Here is a 17,522-nt window from a genome sequence, read left to right as displayed (position 1 = left end):
TTTTTTTAATTACAAAAATAGTTTTTAGCAGCATTAGCTCTTTATATTATACACCCTCTTGGATTTATACATTAATTTCATAATCATAATCCCCCATTATAGCTACTGCAGAATGTAAAGTGTTACCCACATTTGAATGTACATCCACTTGGAAAACAGTGAGGCAGCAGTGAGAGAGGATTTTTTGGAGAAACCATGAGGTTTCCGGGAAACTGTGATGCTACAGGCATAGCAATGAGACAGAAATGGGGGAAACAAGGACACACTTCATTTGATTGATGTAAAGCACTTATGCTTCACTATGCAGCAGGCCTTCCTTCACAATAACAATCTGTCCCTGTAAGCCATAAATACAAATGGGTAAACATTTATAAAGAACTCCCACGGGGGATTTAGATCTATTTGGCTTGTAAATGTCATTTTAAACCAAAGAAAATAAGGGCTGAGAATCTAACCTTTGCTGATAATGTCCTTTCCCTATACAGTAACTAAATATAATGTGTTGCAATGTATCAAAGATAACCTTATTTCAACTAGAGATTGCATTGTATCCATATAACCAAAACTAAAATACAAGTAAACTTACTATATAGATTCAGTCACACAGCTAAAATTACACATGCAATAAAATGTGATCTCATTCAATTCTCCTTCTCCTCATATTGAAAGTTTGCCATTATGTTTTCCATTGTTGGTGATGTCAACAAAATGATGTCTACATTAGATTGCAACACAAACTCACAATAACCTACATTTGTGGTATAATTGTAATGCTACTTACAATGCAGCAAACCCACAGACTCCAAAGGCTGAACAAAATCCACTGCACACACACACACACACACACACACACACACACACACACACACACACACACACACACACACACACACTAAACGCCAGTGTTAAAAACAACCCAGTTTTTGTAATTTAGCCAACCCAGTGCTGATTCATGAGCAGAGTCATTTTGTATCAATGCCTATGCTTGATGCCTAAACAAGAATATCTAAATGGCATCATTAGACTCATACTGGACCTCTGATCTCCACAAATCCGAAATGGGTCATGTCTGAAGAATTATCATTATTATCAACATTAATTATAGGTTAGCTCTAGCAATCAAGATATAAAAGTTAAAGCTGCGATGTTTGCAAACAGAAACATTAGGAGTAGATTCTTTCCACTAGATCACATGATCCAGCATGATGTTTGGACTACATCATCATCTTGCTATAAAAGCAGCTGTGAGGGACTATAGTCTCCTGCACAACTGAATGAGAGGACTTGAGACACACTTGGGCAGCCTTAAATTCTGGATGATGCCCTTTAGCAAAGCGAGAAAAGGTAAGACAATCTATAGCATGACATACATTGTCTTGTTCTGCAAATGTTGACCACACTTTAATAGCCTGGCTGTTTAAAGTCTGAGATGAAAAGCTTTTGATTTTAAATGTAAGCAGACATGAATTAAAACATATTTTGTCTTCTTGAGATGTTAAATGTAGGCAGACATGAATTAAAACATATTTTGTGTTCTTGAGATGTTGTTGTCTATCCTATTAAAGTTAGTTAAACTAAACTCAACTTAATGTATCTACAAAGAATTCACGTATTGCTATAAACATAAACGTCAGCACAAAGTCTAACGTTACGCTGCAAATATGGACAACAGACAGTTAATATGCCATTTTGCCCAGATATTAACTCTGCCATTAAAGACTGAAATGTGGCACGCGACACAATATAAACTACGAAGGCTTAAATTCCATATAGAGAATTTATTTTTAGTGTTCTGTAGGCTATTCTTTCACATATGTAAATAGCAGCTTGCAGCTTTGCCTCAAAAGCGCCATCTCATCGTCATTACCATACCAACCAGAAAGAGAATAACGGTTTAACATTCAGACCGGTTACTGCAACAAAAAAGCTAATGGTCCTGTAACTGCACTGCAGTTAAAATATGTTGTACAGTCCAATGCGACTGTGGGCTATTTAAGGTAAACCTGTAATGATATCTGACAGTGAACTGGGGTGTCGCGAGCTGTTACCCGATAATCAATCCCGCCCAAGCGGTCTGTACAAGCTGCAATAGATAAACACGGAGACAAAGGAGAAGATGGGAGCTTTCATTGGCGCCATAGCCTCGGGTAGAAAACCAGGGGATAAAAATAAAACGATGTATGTAACATTCGGTTGAAGGACAGGGAACATTATGTCCATTCTGTAGAGCAAAATAAACTAATGTGTGTGTGTGTGTGTGTGTGTGTGTGTGTGTGTGTGTGTGTGTGTTTGTCTGTGTGTGTGTGTGCTTGAATAGCCTAAGAGAAAAAACTGTAGGGCTATGGTTATAGAAACAAGTTACAACGTAAACATGATTTACTGGGACACTTCCTGTGTCCTATTTTAAAAAGTATTCAGGCCTAATAATAATTAGCCTACATCTTAAACAGTGTAATTAGATTACTGTACTAAATACTTTCACTAAAAAGTACTGCATATTATAATCTAATTACTTTTAAAATCCTGTATAAACCTCGAACAGTTAAAGAGTACAAGGACAGACATGAACTGATCTGAGCCGGGTTTGGTTTCCCGATAATGATTGATCTTAGCGCTTAAGAGCTTTTTTTTTAGTCATTTGCACTTAAAGCAATCGCACGTAGCTGTGCTTTAAAGGGTTACTCCACCCCAAAATATTTTTTTTGTCATTAATCACCTACCCCCATATCATTCCAAACCCGTAAAAGCTCTGTTCGTCTTCTGAACACAATTTAAGATATTCTGGATGAAAACCTGGAGACTTGAGACTGTCCAATAGACTGCCAAGTAAGTTAAATAAATCAAGGTCCATAAAAGGTATGAAAAGTCACAAGGATGCGCTTTTTTATTTTAAATGAAAGCTAAATACACATAGAAACAGCACATCCAATTGTGCGTATCTTAAATTGTGTTCAGAAGACGATCAGAGCTTTTACGGGTTTGGAATGACATGGGGGTATGTAATTAATGACAAAAAAATTATTTTGGGGTGGAGTAACCCTTTAAGTGCTACTTAGGAGTTGCTATCCGTTTGTCAAGTTCTGAAATGTTACCTATAGAATGGCTTGTAATTGCAGTAATGATTGTTTATTGAAATGTTAACCTAATGCTTGTTTCCAGACAACTTTGATATAATAACTATAATACAACACTATATTATATTATATTATTTTATTTTGTATAACATTATACTTTACAAAATAATATATAATATACTTTACAGTATATATATATATAGAGAGAGAGAGAGAGAGAGACATTATTTCCGGGTCCAATACATAGCTGGTTTTCGTGCACGTCAGCAAGTCATTGACAGATTTTTTCCCCCAGTCTTTGAAGCATATTTTCTACATTACTTCTTTTATTCATTTTTTTGTTCAGTTATTTAATTTAGCCCTTTTTAATTATTTCATTTATAAAAAAAGATCAATAAAGTGTACAATAAAGCACAATCAAATCCTTATATTATAATCACATTGTACTTGAATAAAATTAAAGGTGCAATCTTCCGATCTTCTTATGATGCACTTAGGGCTTTACGATTACTCCAGAGCACTTGTAGATCTACGATGATTTTCAAGTGCTTCTTAACTAACGAAGCTTTTGGGAAACAGGCCATAATATTAAGATCATACGATCATTATTACGGACTTCTTAGGGTTACGAAGCTTTTGGAAAACGCAGCCCAGTTAATTCTTTCAAATAAATAATACAACATTGTAAAATCCTTCTTGAACTGAGCAAAGTATAGAAGGCAGAATGTTACATTAAAATATACTTTCTGGCCAAAGGTTATTTAAATAAATACAAAAGAGATTAGGATTCGTTATAGCAGATATTGATATAACTAAATTCCAGGATGACAAAGCCAAGAATCGTTGGGTTTAAATTAGATAAAGTAGATAAATTAGATAAATAAATAAAGAGCGATTCACAAGCATGAGCAATCATTTTCACACATGCATTGGTTGCAATAAAATCTTGATCTCAACCCTAATGAAATGTTTTCGAAGCTAAAGGCAGCCCCCAAAAAAAAAAAAAAAACTCCAGGCAGCACAATTACTTAGTAGTGCATAACACCCCACACTGGTCCTTACTTTATAAGATTAAAATTACAATTGTTATGTTTCTAATTACTTTCTGCTTTCAGAAGACATTTGCCGAATCATTCACACTGAAGGCACAGCTGATGAAGAGCCCAATGAACAATGTCAGAAACAGAAGCACAAAATGAAAATGCCAAAAACTATGGAAAAAATGAAAAGCCTTAGAAAACACAGAAAGAATTCAAAATCTGAAGCTGCTCTCACCCCCGAAACACTCTTAGGTAAAATAGCACAATGGGTTGTACATTTTAATGCTTAATGAAAGAAAACAAGTTTCTTATAATCTTCTTATTTCTGATTTATACTTTAGAAGTGGACCTTGATGCCATTGAAAGCATAGCAGATTCCCCCGGTGATCATCAAGCGGAAGGTCAGAAACAAAAAAACAGAAGCAAAATATCAGAAAAAATAAAAATTCCTGACTTCAAGAAAAGGCAGAAGAGTTTAAAATCCCCTGGAACTCCAACAGGTATAGTAGAATCAGAAAAGAAATGCACTGTAAACATAATACAAAGTGTAAATATTTTCCAGATATTATTTTAATCATTCGTTTTACCATTAGAACAATGACAATATGAATGCAATTCATACATTTAGTCTTTATTTCAGGCTTGATATTCAAAGATTACATGAAAATGTACACAGTGATACAAATGTTTAATGGAGCTGCTATATATATTTTATTATGGGTCTCTCGCAATATGATCACTATATTAGAGGATCGTTGGAATCAAAAGTTAAAACTCCTTCTATACCATACACATGAGAATAAGCACAATCTAAAGGGTTCATTTTCAGAAGTTATTGTAATGTAATTGTCCTCTCAGATAATGCAGTGGAGTTAGATTTCAATGGGAACCTTGAGCAGAACCGTTTGGCTGAAGCACAGCAGCAGCTGTTGGAAGCGGAGGAATGTCTCTTCAGTTCAAAAGATTTGACCAGGGCAAAAGATGAGGAAGACAAGCTGAATATGGACTATGAGATCTTTATTTTGCGACTGAGATTGGTCATCCAGGACTCTTTCAGTGAGGACAACCAGGAGACACTCAAGAGTGCTTTGACTTCAATACTTCAAGAGGAAGCACAAGACAGACGCTGGGCAGAAGTGGCCGTGGATCAGCGACCAGTATGGAGACCCACAAGGTGCAGACAGTTGCATGACACATTACTCCAGATTATTGTGGAGCAACACATGAAGAATGCAGATGAAGAGGAGAATAAAGCAGACAACCTGTCTACTTCCTTGAAGAGAGAGGTGTTCCGACTGGGCAAACAAGTGAAGAAAGACCTGCTCAGAGTGGTCCGAAATCTGAGAGAGTGTTACCCACCAGACTTTGACATCTGCCAAATGTATGCTCGGCTCTACCATCAAGCCTTTTCCACCAGACTCCAAGAGCTTTCCAGATCCAATATCAGTTTAGAGGAATGCCTCTATATATTGAATTGGATTGTGGAGTACTACCCAAAGTAAGGGCTTGTAAACAACACTCCTCTTTCAAAAGCATGCTGTTTTACTTACATTTTCAGTTTCAAAAATGTTAATGTTCTGTAATGATTTTTCTTAGAGATGTACTGAAGCACAAAGAACTAGAGGAGCACATCAACAGTTCATCACTTGGACCTCTGTTACCTGAAGAGGATCTTCAGAGATTAGGGAAACAGTGCTTCTCTTACAAAGAGGTGATTCAGAACATGACTGACGTTATATCATCTGTAGCATGTTAGGATTCAAACAAATCTCTCATTTGCTGAATTTGATTTTATTCTGCAAATAAAATGTTGATTTTTTTTGCTTTCAACTGGACATGCTACTCATATCTGGTGTAGATAGTGTTAGTTAATGTTCCTCTCTCTCTTTCATATCAGTTAATATGCATTTTTTAGTTTATAATTCCTGTTTTTATTTATTTCCTCTCATCAGAATGAGATCAGAAAGTGGTTATCCAATGCTTTAGAGAAAGAAGTAAAAAAATGGAGTGATGACATCGAACCAGAGCTGATGGATGGATACTACTTCAGTAACTTTGCAGTAGATGTTTTACCAGTAAGTTATGCGCTCTAATGACACTAAAATCATCTTACTTTAATTATACATGTTGGGATCGTTAAACTGAGTCAACATTTTTTATAGCTTTTAGATGGGGCTGTAAAAGATGTCAACAGACTTTTGAGCAGTGAATATAAAGCCTGGAGTCTTCTGAACCAGCTGGACAGCTTTCTTCTGTGGTAAATAACTAGTTCATTGTCACATTCTCACTTATGTCAAATCATAAGATTGACATTCTTTCTGCTTTTTTTCAACTGCAGCTATAAGACAGATATGGAGAAACTTATCAAAAGAAAACCAGAAAACATTAAAAAAACTCTCAGTGCTAATCTGGATAATATTTACCAATTTAGGTGAGTTTGAATGATTGACTCAGATATCTGTTTTCTAAGTTTTTTAATTGTTTAAATATGCTGTTATAATATAATGTAATTATTTAAAAATGATTATGTAATACAATAGTGTATTTTGTTGCTCATATTTGAATTAAGATCATTCAAATATACTTTTATATTATAAAAAAAAATTACAGCTCTCTCTTAACTGTTAACATGTGAACAAGTCTACTGTCGTTATTATAATAAAATTGTTCTAACCATTCTTACTCTGTATCTTCAGGGATTATGTACAAAAACCAGAGCGTCCTTTATCAGAGGAGACCAGAACAGCTTGCCTGTCCACATTAGCAGATCTCAAAAACATTTGCCACAAATACTTCCTCAGTCGAATTCACTCAGAACTAAAGGTAAAGAACAAAAAAATCATGTGTGGTTACAATAATTATTAACCAGGAGATACTGCCCCAATCAACATTTTGCATCTCATTTTTATGTTAGTACTTTAGCCAGGTATCAGAATGTAGAAGTCAGCATTTGATAGATACCTCATCAATTTAACAAACTTGGGTTTAGCCAAGTAGTTACTCTATCAACATCTTGTTGGACAGCAGATCAATTAATGGTTATGTTAAAATGTTAGCTTGAAAAGGTCTGACATGTTCAGGCTCAACCAGTGGCAGAGTGGTGGTCAATGAGAAATTATACACTTTTTTTTGCAAACCTTTAACTTAAAATTTCAGATATCATTTTTAGAGGTAGGTTGTGGAAAGGGTTAAGAAATGGCTTGGCTTTTGATTTTATTGTAGGATTGTTGTTCCAGGACCAACAAAGAAGTCCTCACTTAGGATAAACCACATAATGTGCTTAACTTCCAAGTTAACTTCTTAAATTAAATCTTACCTTTTGGAAATAACGATAATGTGTATTTACACAGCCGCTGTACCGTAATCTGTGGAATAAAGTCTGGTTTGCTGGACATTGTGAGGTTGTGGAGGAGCTGGTGAAGACGCTTGAGAATATCATGGACAATTTCCAAGAGCTAAAGCCCGTCTGCAGAGAGGTCAGGACCAATTTTGCAGCAAATATCATTTTCTGACTGTAGCATATTGTAAATCAGTGGTTCTCAACCAAGGGCTATTCAAGGGCTCACTGGAGGGCCTCAGCAAACTTACAAGGGTGTCTCAATATGACATATTTAAATAAATAAATTAAAAGAAGAAAAGAAAAGAAAAACATTCAAATAAGCTGGAAAAAATAACTTGCTGTGCCTTCGAATATTGTTCTATTGGGGCCGTTGGAAGAGGTCGAGAACCACTCTTGTAAACAAATATATAATCTTACAGTGGTTACTAATGTGGCTTTTTTATTATTTTACCATTATAGATATATGAAAAGTGTGTGTTTGTATGTTTATAGGAGCTACTGGCTGAGCTGCATGTAGAAGTAATGGTTGAGTATGTGAGGCGAATGATGAAGAGAAAACTGAAACTGAAAGACAAACAGCAACAAGAAGCAGCTGCTGAGTTCATCTGCCACGACAGCAATAAAATCTGCTCTGTGTTTGACAAAGTGGTGAGATCACGTCCAGACCCACACATGCATGTAAACATACATTCATATAGATTCTTTGAGAAATTTAGCATTACATATCATATTCATTTATGGATCCTCTGCAGTGGATGGGTGCCGTCAGAATGAAAGTCCAAAAAATCACAATAATTCATAAGTAATCTACACGACTCCAGTAGCATCAATTAATGTCTTGTAAAGCAAAAGGCTGCATGTTTATAATAAACAAATTCATCATTAAGGCATTTTAACTTCAAACCAGGCTCAAATAAGAGTCCTCTATCCATGATATTGCTGTCCCTGCAGCTCGATGGCCGTACGAAACGGTCCTTCCCCCGCTGGGTCCATCTCTGGTCGGATTATTCTGTCACAGTTCAGAATAGAGGACCCAAAAGCAGAGGTTATGCAGTACAGTTTATTGTCCAAAACTTCAAACAAGGAGACTGCCGTCAACAGACGCAGGTCTGTGAAATAACAAAAAGGGGATCCTTGATGGACAGGTGAAAGGGACCGGAATCCAGTGCCAGAAGATCAGAGAGCAACAACAGTTCTCCGTCCCCGTGTCCGGCGCTAACCGCTCGCAGGCGGCAGGAGGGTGAAGGTCCACTGACAGGAGGTGAACTGGGCAGAGAACAGAGGTTAATGACCAACTCTTACTCACGTAACAACAGAGCAGGACGGGACAGGACAAGACAAGATTAGACTTGGGGATACACGAGAGAAAAACTGCTGAAAAGATAGTAACCGAGAACCGGAGCGAAAACACTACGTTCTACAATAATGCGACAAAAGACAGAGCAAACAGTGACTAGAAGTAGCCGAGAGAATTAGAGAGAAAAAAGCATCAGGTGAGAGATAATCAGTCTAAGTGTTAATTCTAACGGGAAACAGCTGTGAGAGAGGTAAGGAGGAGAAACATGAATGGGAATGATTAGAGTGTGTGTGCGCAGCGCGAGCGCTGAGATAATAGTAATCAGCTGTGTGAGTGTGCACGTGTGTGAAAGGAGGAAAACAAACAGAAGGAAGAGACTGGTCTATAACAGTACCCCCCCTTCAAAGAGCGCCCCCTGGCGCTCCCAAAGTTGAAGTCTGGCGAGAGCGATGGAAATCCTCGATGAGCGAGCGTTCCAGGACGTCCCGAGATGGAATCCAGCTTCTCTCCTCAGGACCGAATCCCTCCCAATCGACCAGATACTGGAAACCGCGACCCCGAGGGCGAACATCAAGAAGCCTGCGGACAGTATAGATCGGAGAACCCTCAACAAGGGTATGGGGCGGAGGGACAGGGCGGGCGGGCATACGAATAACGGATTTTAAACAAGACACGTGAAATACGGGATGGATGCGTCGAAGACTGGGAGGAAGTTTGAGTTTGACAGTAACGGGGTTGAGAACCTTAATAATGGAAAAAGTTCCTATGTACCGTGGCGAGAGCTTACGGGAGCTGGACTGTAGAGGAAGATTAATGGTGGAGAGCCAGACTCGCTGACCGCAAATATATCTAGGGGCCTTAACGCGACGACGGTTGGCTGCTCGGCGAGAGCGAGCCTTGGTCCGACAAAGAGCAGCTCTCACCTTCCTCCACGTACGATGGCATCTCTGAATGAATGCCTCAACCGACGGAACGGAAACCCCGAGCTCTTGAGAGGGGAAGAGCGGGGGTTGATAACCGAGGCTACAGTTAAATGGAGAAAGCCCTGTGGCGGATGACGGTAATGAATTATGCGCATATTCAGCCCACGGCAACTGTTCGCACCAGGAGGAAGGAGCCTGGAATGCTACACTACGGAGCATACGACCTAAAATCTGATTGGCCCGTTCGGCCTGCGCGTTAGTTTGGGGGTGATAACCTGACGATAAACTGACGGTGGTGCCGATCTGTCGGCAGAACTCCCTCCAAAATTGAGAGATAAATTGCGGACCCCTATCAGAAACAACATCTGTGGGGAGACCGTGGAGCTTGAAGACATGATTTACTACCGCCTGAGCCGTTTCTTTAGCAGAGGGTAATTTGGGAAGTGGAACGAAGTGGGCGGCCTTAGAAAATCGATCCACCACTGTGAGGATGACGGTATTCCCCATGGATGGAGGGAGGCCCGTGACGAAATCTAAGGCGATATGCGACCACGGATGAGACGGAGTAGGAAGTGGCCGGAGTAAACCAGCGGGGGGTGAATTGCCAGACTTAGTCTGGGCGCAGACAGGACACGCGGATACGTAACGGCGAATATCATGTTCTCTAGTAGGCCACCAAAATCTTTGACGAATAACGGCGAGCGTACCCCTGACACCAGGATGAACTGAGACTTTAGACGAATGCCCCCAACGGAGAACTGCCGGGCGGACAGGTTCGGGAACGAATAATAATTGCTTGGGACACTGTCGTGGAGTAATAGCGCGGTCTAAAGCCCGTCTAACTATCCGCTCAACCCCCCAAACGGCAGCCCCTATCACACACCCCCGGGGGAGAATGTTCTCCTTGGTAGCGGCATCCTCTGAGGAGCTGAACAGACGAGATAAAGCATCAGGCTTGGTGTTCTTAGAACCAGGTCTATAGGAGATTGTGAAATTGAATCAACAGAAAAAAAGCGCCCAACGAGCCTGACGAGCATTGAGCCTCTTAGCGGATCGAATATACTCAAGATTCCTGTGATCTGTCCAGACAATGAATGGCTGCGAAGAGCCCTCTAACCAATGGCGCCACTCACCTAATGCCAGACGAATGGCCAATAACTCGCGGTTACCTACATCATAATTGCGCTCCGCAGAAGAGAGACGATGTGAATAGAATGCACACGGGTGAACCTTATCGTCTTAAGGTGAGCGCTGTGAAAGTACCGCCCCCACCCCCACCCCCACATCCGACGCATCGACCTCGACGATGAATTGTCTCTCGATGTCAGGATTGATAAGAATAGGAGCGGAGGTAAATAATGTCTTCAAAAGGTCGAACGCAGACTGGGTCGCCTCGGTCCAAGTAAAATGGGACTTGACCGAGGTGAGCGCAGTAAGTGGGGCAGCCACCTGACTAAAATTCAGAATAAACCGTCTATAAAAATTAGCAAAACCTAAGAAGCGCTGAAGAGCGACTCGGGAATCGGGTATAGGCCAATCAATGACGGCTTGAACCTTGGAAGGGTCCATACTTATTCCCCCAGTGGAAACGACAGATCCCAGAAACGTAACTGACGGAGAATGGAATATGCATTTCTCTGCTTTAACAAAGAGGCGGTTCTCTAAGAGTCGTTGTAGGACTCGACAAACATGCTGGACGTGCACTTGGAGGGAGGGTGAGAAAATAAGTATGTCATCTAGGTATACAAACACGAAGACGTTAAGCATATCTCTCAGGACATCATTAATAAGAGCCTGAAAGACAGCGGAAGCGTTGACCAAACCGAAGGGAAGAACCCGGTATTCAAAGTGACCGAGGGGCGTGTTAAACGCGGTCTTCCACTCATCTCCCTCTTTGATTCGAACTAAATGGTACGCATTGCGTAGATCTAGTTTTGTGAAAAACTTCGCCCCCTGCAAGATCTCGAAGGCTGAAGACATGAGAGGCAAGGGATAGCGGTTCTTAATAGTGATGTCATTCAGCCCTCGATAGTCAATGCAGGGACATAAAGAACCGTCCTTCTTTTTCACAAAAAAAAATCCAGCACCAGCGGGAGAGGAGGAAGAAACGATAGTACCAGCCGCAATAGACTCGGAGAGATACTTCTCTAAGGCCTCGCGTTCGGGCGCAGACAACGAATACAACCGACCACGAGGAGGAGTAGTACCAGGAAGAAGATCGATTGCGCAATCGTATGGTCGATGGGGAGGAAGAGAAGTGGCCCGGGCACGACTGAAAACCGCTCGCAGATCGATGTACTCCCCCGGCACTCCAGACAAATCCCCGGCCTCTTCCTGAAACACAGAAACAGAGGAAACAGGAGGAATGGCAGACACAAGACAATCAACATGACACAAAAGACTCCAAGACAAGATAGAACCATTAGTCCAATTAATATGGCGATTGTGTTTAGCTAGCCATGGGTGGCCCAAAACAATAGGAGGAAAGGGGGACTGAAAAATAAAAAAAGAAATTGTCTCTTGATGGTTACCAGAAATGGTGAGACTCACCGGTTGGGTGGTGCGATGAACCTTAGAAATTATACTACCATCCAACGCGGGCACAGTAGTGGAATCATCAAGGTCAGTAAGAGGAATGTCATGTTCACGTGCCCATCTCTCATCAACGAAACTTGCTTCCAAACCAGAGTCGATGAGAGCCAGGCAGGAGGCAGAAGAGGTGGACCAGCGGAGAGCCACCGGGAGGGTAGTGCGTGTCTTGGACGAGGGGAGAAGACTTGTTGCGCTCGCCAGAACTCCCCTAGCTACTGGCGAGCTCTGGCTTTTACAGAGCAGGAGGACACAAAGTGGCCATCGGAGCCGCAGTAGAGACAGAGATGGTTTATTATCCATCGCTGACGCTCAGCCGTCGAGATCCGAATGCCACCCAGCTGCATAGGCTCCGTTTCATGATCGCTCCGAGCAGGAACAGAGGGTGTGGGCGGAGTTACTGGTCACTCGGTCCCCAGACCGCGAGTATGATGGCGCATCCCAAAGCGCTTGTCCAGACGGATCGCCAAATCCACTAGCTGATCAAACTGCCCAGGAATCTCGCGTGCATAAATCTCATCCTTAAAGTTGGAATTGAGACCCTCAAGAAAGTGAGCAATAAGAGCAGGTTCATTCCATCCTGACGAGGTTGCTAGAGTACGGAACTCGATCACATAATCAGCCACCGAACGTCTTCCCTGCTGAAGCACCACGAGCTGGCGAGACGCCTCTTGACCATGGACCGAGCGGTCAAACACCATTACCATCTCTTCCTTGAACAGCTGGAAACTATTAGTCAGGTCAGAATTCAACTCCCAGACGGCGGTTCCCCACTCACGTGCCCTGCCAGACAGCAGCGAGATAACGTAGGCGATGCGTGCTCGATCCTGGGCATAGGTGGCTGGCTGCTAGGAGAACACAACCTCGCATTGAGTGAGAAAAGCACGGCATTGTGTGGGCTCACCGGCATAGCTGGGGGGATTGTTAATAATGGGTTAAGCAGAACTCCCACGAGGAGCGGATGCCTCAAGCTGATAGCGATGAAGACGTGCAGTCAAGTCAGCCACCTGCGCGGTCAGGCTCTCCACGGAGCGGCGAGTCTCAGAGATCTCTGCATCGTGACTGCCCAGCGTGACTCCCTGCAGCTCGATGGCCGTACGAAACGGTCCTTCCCCCGCTGGGTCCATCTCTGGTCGGATTATTCTGTCACAGTTCAGAATAGAGGACCCAAAAGCAGAGGTTATGCAGTACAGTTTATTGTCCAAAACTTCAAACAAGGAGACTGCCGTCAACAGACGCAGGTCTGTGAAATAACAAAAAGGGGATCCTTGATGGACAGGTGAAAGGGACCGGAATCCAGTGCCAGAAGATCAGAGAGCAACAACAGTTCTCCGTCCCCGTGTCCGGCGCTAACCGCTCGCGGGCGGCAGGAGGGTGAAGGTCCACTGACAGGAGGTGAACTGGGCAGAGAACAGAGGTTAATGACCAACTCTTACTCACGTAACAACAGAGCAGGACGGGACAGGACAAGACAAGATTAGACTTGGGGATACACGAGAGAAAAACTGCTGAAAAGATAGTAACCGAGAACCGGAGCGAAAACACTACGTTCTACAATAATGCGACAAAAGACAGAGCAAACAGTGACTAGAAGTAGCCGAGAGAATTAGAGAGAAAAAAGCATCAGGTGAGAGATAATCAGTGTAAGTGTTAATTCTAACAGGAAACAGCTGCGAGAGAGGTAAGGAGGAGAAACATGAATGGGAATGATTAGAGTGTGTGTGCGCAGCGCGAGCGCTGAGATAATAGTAATCAGCTGTATGAGTGTGCACGTGTGTGAAAGGAGGAAAACAAACAGAAGGAAGAGACCGGTCTATGACAATTGCTTTCTCAACTGAATCAGGAGAGAAATATGCTCGGATCAAGCACACTGAAAACAGTCCTAAACAGTTCTAGACAAACATGTCAATGGACTTTGAGAGGATGACAAGGGATGGACCTTTCACTGGAGGAAGCGTTATGAATTATGGACTCATATTTTGATCAGAATAAATTATTTAAAATTACACTCACTGCAGAGGATTCATTGGTGAGCAATATTTTCATTACATTTTCATTTTTGGGTGAACTATTCCCTTGATCATTGTTTTATCTATATTTATTTTAACAAAAGTTTTAAAGGTCCTATGACATGAAATTTTCACTTTCTGAGGTTTTTTAACATTAATATTCCCTATTCCATATCTGTATATGACCATATACAGAGTTCCCCTAGCCTGTATATGGTCCACAAGTTTCTAGAAATTTTAATCGGTGTAAATTGAGATTTTGCTATCTTTCTCTGCCTTTGAGAAAATGGAAGCTCAAACGGGCTGATCTTGAATCTCCTCTTTGTGATGTTGCAAGGAGAATTGTTACCTCCCCTTTCTCTGCTTTGCCCACCCAAATATTTACATATAAATCAGTCCCAATGTCAGCAAAGGCATTACAAACAGACTTTTATGATATGGATTCGACAGCACCGGCACAAACAGTGAGTAACCCTGTTCATTAATGCCTGATCTGTGATCAGTGATTTCTGATGTGTAGTTAATCATTCAAGTTCACACAGACTTTCTTTCTAAATCGTTTAATACTGTTTATGCATCAGTGAATCAAGCCAGTGACTAAACGATCAACTTCACATTGTTTCTCTTAGTAGCATGAAACAAATGTGTTATTTAAATTGTGATTTAACAACAGAGAGCGATCAAAGAACGCTCCCTTTTTTTCGGAGCTCTCACACATCCCGAGTATATCTGCACACTTGCCCAAACTGCCGTTACAATGAATGACTCTGTTATGCTGCACAACAAAGCTCTTACTGTATTCATGTGGTGTATTCATTTGTTTGCTGTTAGTTGTGGTGAAAGCATTTTGTGAGAGAAAACGTGTTGCAATAATGACGAGATCACTGCATTCACGCGATAAACAGACTCTGTCTACTCAATGCTCATCACTGCAGCCTTATATATGTATATTATATATTATAATTATATAATCAACAAATCCACGATTCGTTAATCTCGACAGCTGTATATATATATATATATATATATTTATATTTGAGAGGGGTTCCACATGTAATAAGCATTTCAAATGCAAAGATGTCAGCCAATCACAACAGTTGTCGTTTACTCGGCGTCTCACAGCAGACACGTCCCTTCAAACAGAGCATTCAAGCCAGAGGGCAAATAACAGGATATAAAAATGCTTTTTATTTCTAAATTTTAAATGTAAAAATCATACTAACAATATAAGTACACCTAAGGAAACATTAAAAAGCATTTAAAGAAAAGGAAATAATCCATGTCATGGGACCTTTAATGTAAATTTGTTTATGTTGCATGTGTTTTTATCATAGCTGGTCACATTGGGAAACTTAAAAGAATAATTAAAGCGCCAGAGGCTTAGAGTGTTGTAGGGTGAATTAAGAGAGAGTTCAAATAGTTTGGAAAATTGAAAACATTTGTGTGTTCGATACGCTGACAGAAACATACAGTAGTGTGGTACTAATATTTTAAACACAATATCAAAGACAAAATATGGCTCTATTCAGTGTATTCTTTACATTGTTCTCTTTGCTTGAATTGTGGGAAAGCAGAGGGAAATTATGTAACATTAAAGCTGAGTACCATTCTCTTCCCTAGGGATCCAGAGAGAAATGGCTCGGTCAAATACTGCCAAACTTATCAGAGATTCTGAGACTGCAGGATCCTGGGAGTTTGCAAATTGAGATAGTTACTCTGGCAAGAGACTATCCTGACATTAGGTGAGTCTATTAGATAGCAGCTGGCAAGATGCAGTTATTTTACCTTAGAGAAAGCAACTATAGTAAGATATCTTATTTTCAGTCTCATTCTTTAAACAAATATCTACAGTTTTGCCATCAGCCAGATGAAAGATGTGTTTGATAATCAATCTTGCAGTGTGTGTGCGCGCACCTAGTTTCATCAATGTTCTTTGTTGTCATTCTTCACTAGTGAGCAGCACGTTCTTGCTCTCCTAAACCTGAAGACCAATCTTTCAAGCTCAGATCTGTCCAAGATCAAAGAGTGTCTGCGTGAAAACAGAGGCACACTGGACACAGAGTCCCCTACTTCCTTCTTTTCTAAAGTACTCGTCAAACGGAAAATCATGTGAATGCCCTGTTACATCTATAGCAAATGTGAAACAACTGTCATTCACGCTCTAATAGATCATCAGTATTGTTATGTAATATAATTTTTATTATTAAGGAAACTCATGTTATTCTGTTACAGTTCTCCAAAACTAAAGTCTACTGGACACTTAGTCCTCTACTTCACTCTTCTCTAGAAGTACTCATCGTATTGAAAGTCATGTGAATTCCGTAATTATCAGTTGCTAATGTTATACAACTATGAATCTGTGACTGTAGATGAGGCAGGAACAATCATTTTGTAACAATCATTTAGAGAGCTAAGAAAACCTGAACTTACACTCAAAACGAACCAGAAAACACATGAGTAAAATGAGCACAATAAATAGGAAGGAAAGCACACAAACACAAGGATAGAACAATCAAGTAATGAGCACCAAACAAGGACTAAACGAGAAGGCAGGACAAAAGGAGCACATTGCCAACATAAATAAAAGTCGTGGTCATAAGCCCTATTCGGACGGGACTAGTTTTCAAAACTACGTTTGAGTTTCGATTCTTACCACCTGACGTCTGCGATTTTCATGTACCAATTCGGACGGGACTAACATCTCCGTGTTTATTACAGAGGTGGGAGGGTCTGATTTGTGCATCTGGGCGTCACAGAGATCACGCGCGTATGCGTTTCAGAATGATTGCCATTAGTATTATTACACAATATTAAAAATACTAAAATACTAAATGGCTAGTATAGCAAAACCATGTTAATGTCTGGTTCCTTTAGTTTAACTTGTTTTCCTTTTTTTTTTTTTTAGTAGTAGGCTAAACCTACCATATGTTTAAATTTCAGAAAGGTACATATGTAATTAAAACATTATGTAACTGAGTCCATAAATGAACGTGAGTAATCTTACCTGATGCTGATATTACAATAGCCGGTATTAACATTTTACTTGATCTTGCTCTTGATTTTTATTATTTTTATTATTTTTTTATTATTATTTCTTTGCCGGTAAGCAAATATATCAAACATGCACGCGGTAAAAAGCATCTACGGCAGTGGTCTCAAACTCAATTCCTGGAGGGCCACAGCTCTGCAGAGTTTAGCTCCAACCAGCTTCAAATCACACCTGCTTGGAAGTTTCTAGTAATCCTGATGA

The 17,522-nt window shown here is 40.6% G+C and overlaps 1 protein-coding gene across 1 annotated transcript; it reads left to right on the top strand.

Moving 5' to 3' along the window:
• The first annotated feature begins 1,264 nt into the window (after positions 1 to 1,264).
• On the top strand, positions 1,265 to 16,535 carry LOC132106935 (tumor necrosis factor alpha-induced protein 2-like). The gene is made up of 13 exons (XM_059513035.1): positions 1,265 to 1,344; positions 4,190 to 4,366; positions 4,456 to 4,614; positions 4,982 to 5,612; positions 5,711 to 5,825; positions 6,067 to 6,189; positions 6,277 to 6,371; positions 6,453 to 6,545; positions 6,811 to 6,937; positions 7,465 to 7,590; positions 7,947 to 8,102; positions 15,893 to 16,014; positions 16,226 to 16,535. Exons 1-13 carry the CDS (start codon positions 1,275 to 1,277, stop codon positions 16,383 to 16,385), a joined length of 2,154 nt encoding a protein of 717 aa, XP_059369018.1. The 5' UTR covers positions 1,265 to 1,274; the 3' UTR covers positions 16,386 to 16,535.
• Positions 16,536 to 17,522: the final 987 nt, after the last annotated feature.

The sequence above is a fragment of the Carassius carassius genome, chromosome 27, assembly GCF_963082965.1.
Source record: "Carassius carassius chromosome 27, fCarCar2.1, whole genome shotgun sequence".
NCBI lineage: Eukaryota > Metazoa > Chordata > Actinopteri > Cypriniformes > Cyprinidae > Carassius > Carassius carassius.
Note: the sequence above shows the minus strand (reverse complement) of the source record. Positions and strands in the feature narration are given on the sequence as shown.

Excerpts from the sequence above, each read along its gene's own strand:
- LOC132106935 (XM_059513035.1), top strand. The coding sequence starts at position 1,275 with ATGAGAGGACTTGAGACACACTTGGGCAGCCTTAAATTCTGGATGATG. Across the intron at positions 5,826-6,066 it reads AGTGCTTCTCTTACAAAGAG|AATGAGATCAGAAAGTGGTT; the intron begins GTGATTCAGAAC and ends TCCTCTCATCAG. Across the intron at positions 6,190-6,276 it reads TTGCAGTAGATGTTTTACCA|CTTTTAGATGGGGCTGTAAA; the intron begins GTAAGTTATGCG and ends CATTTTTTATAG.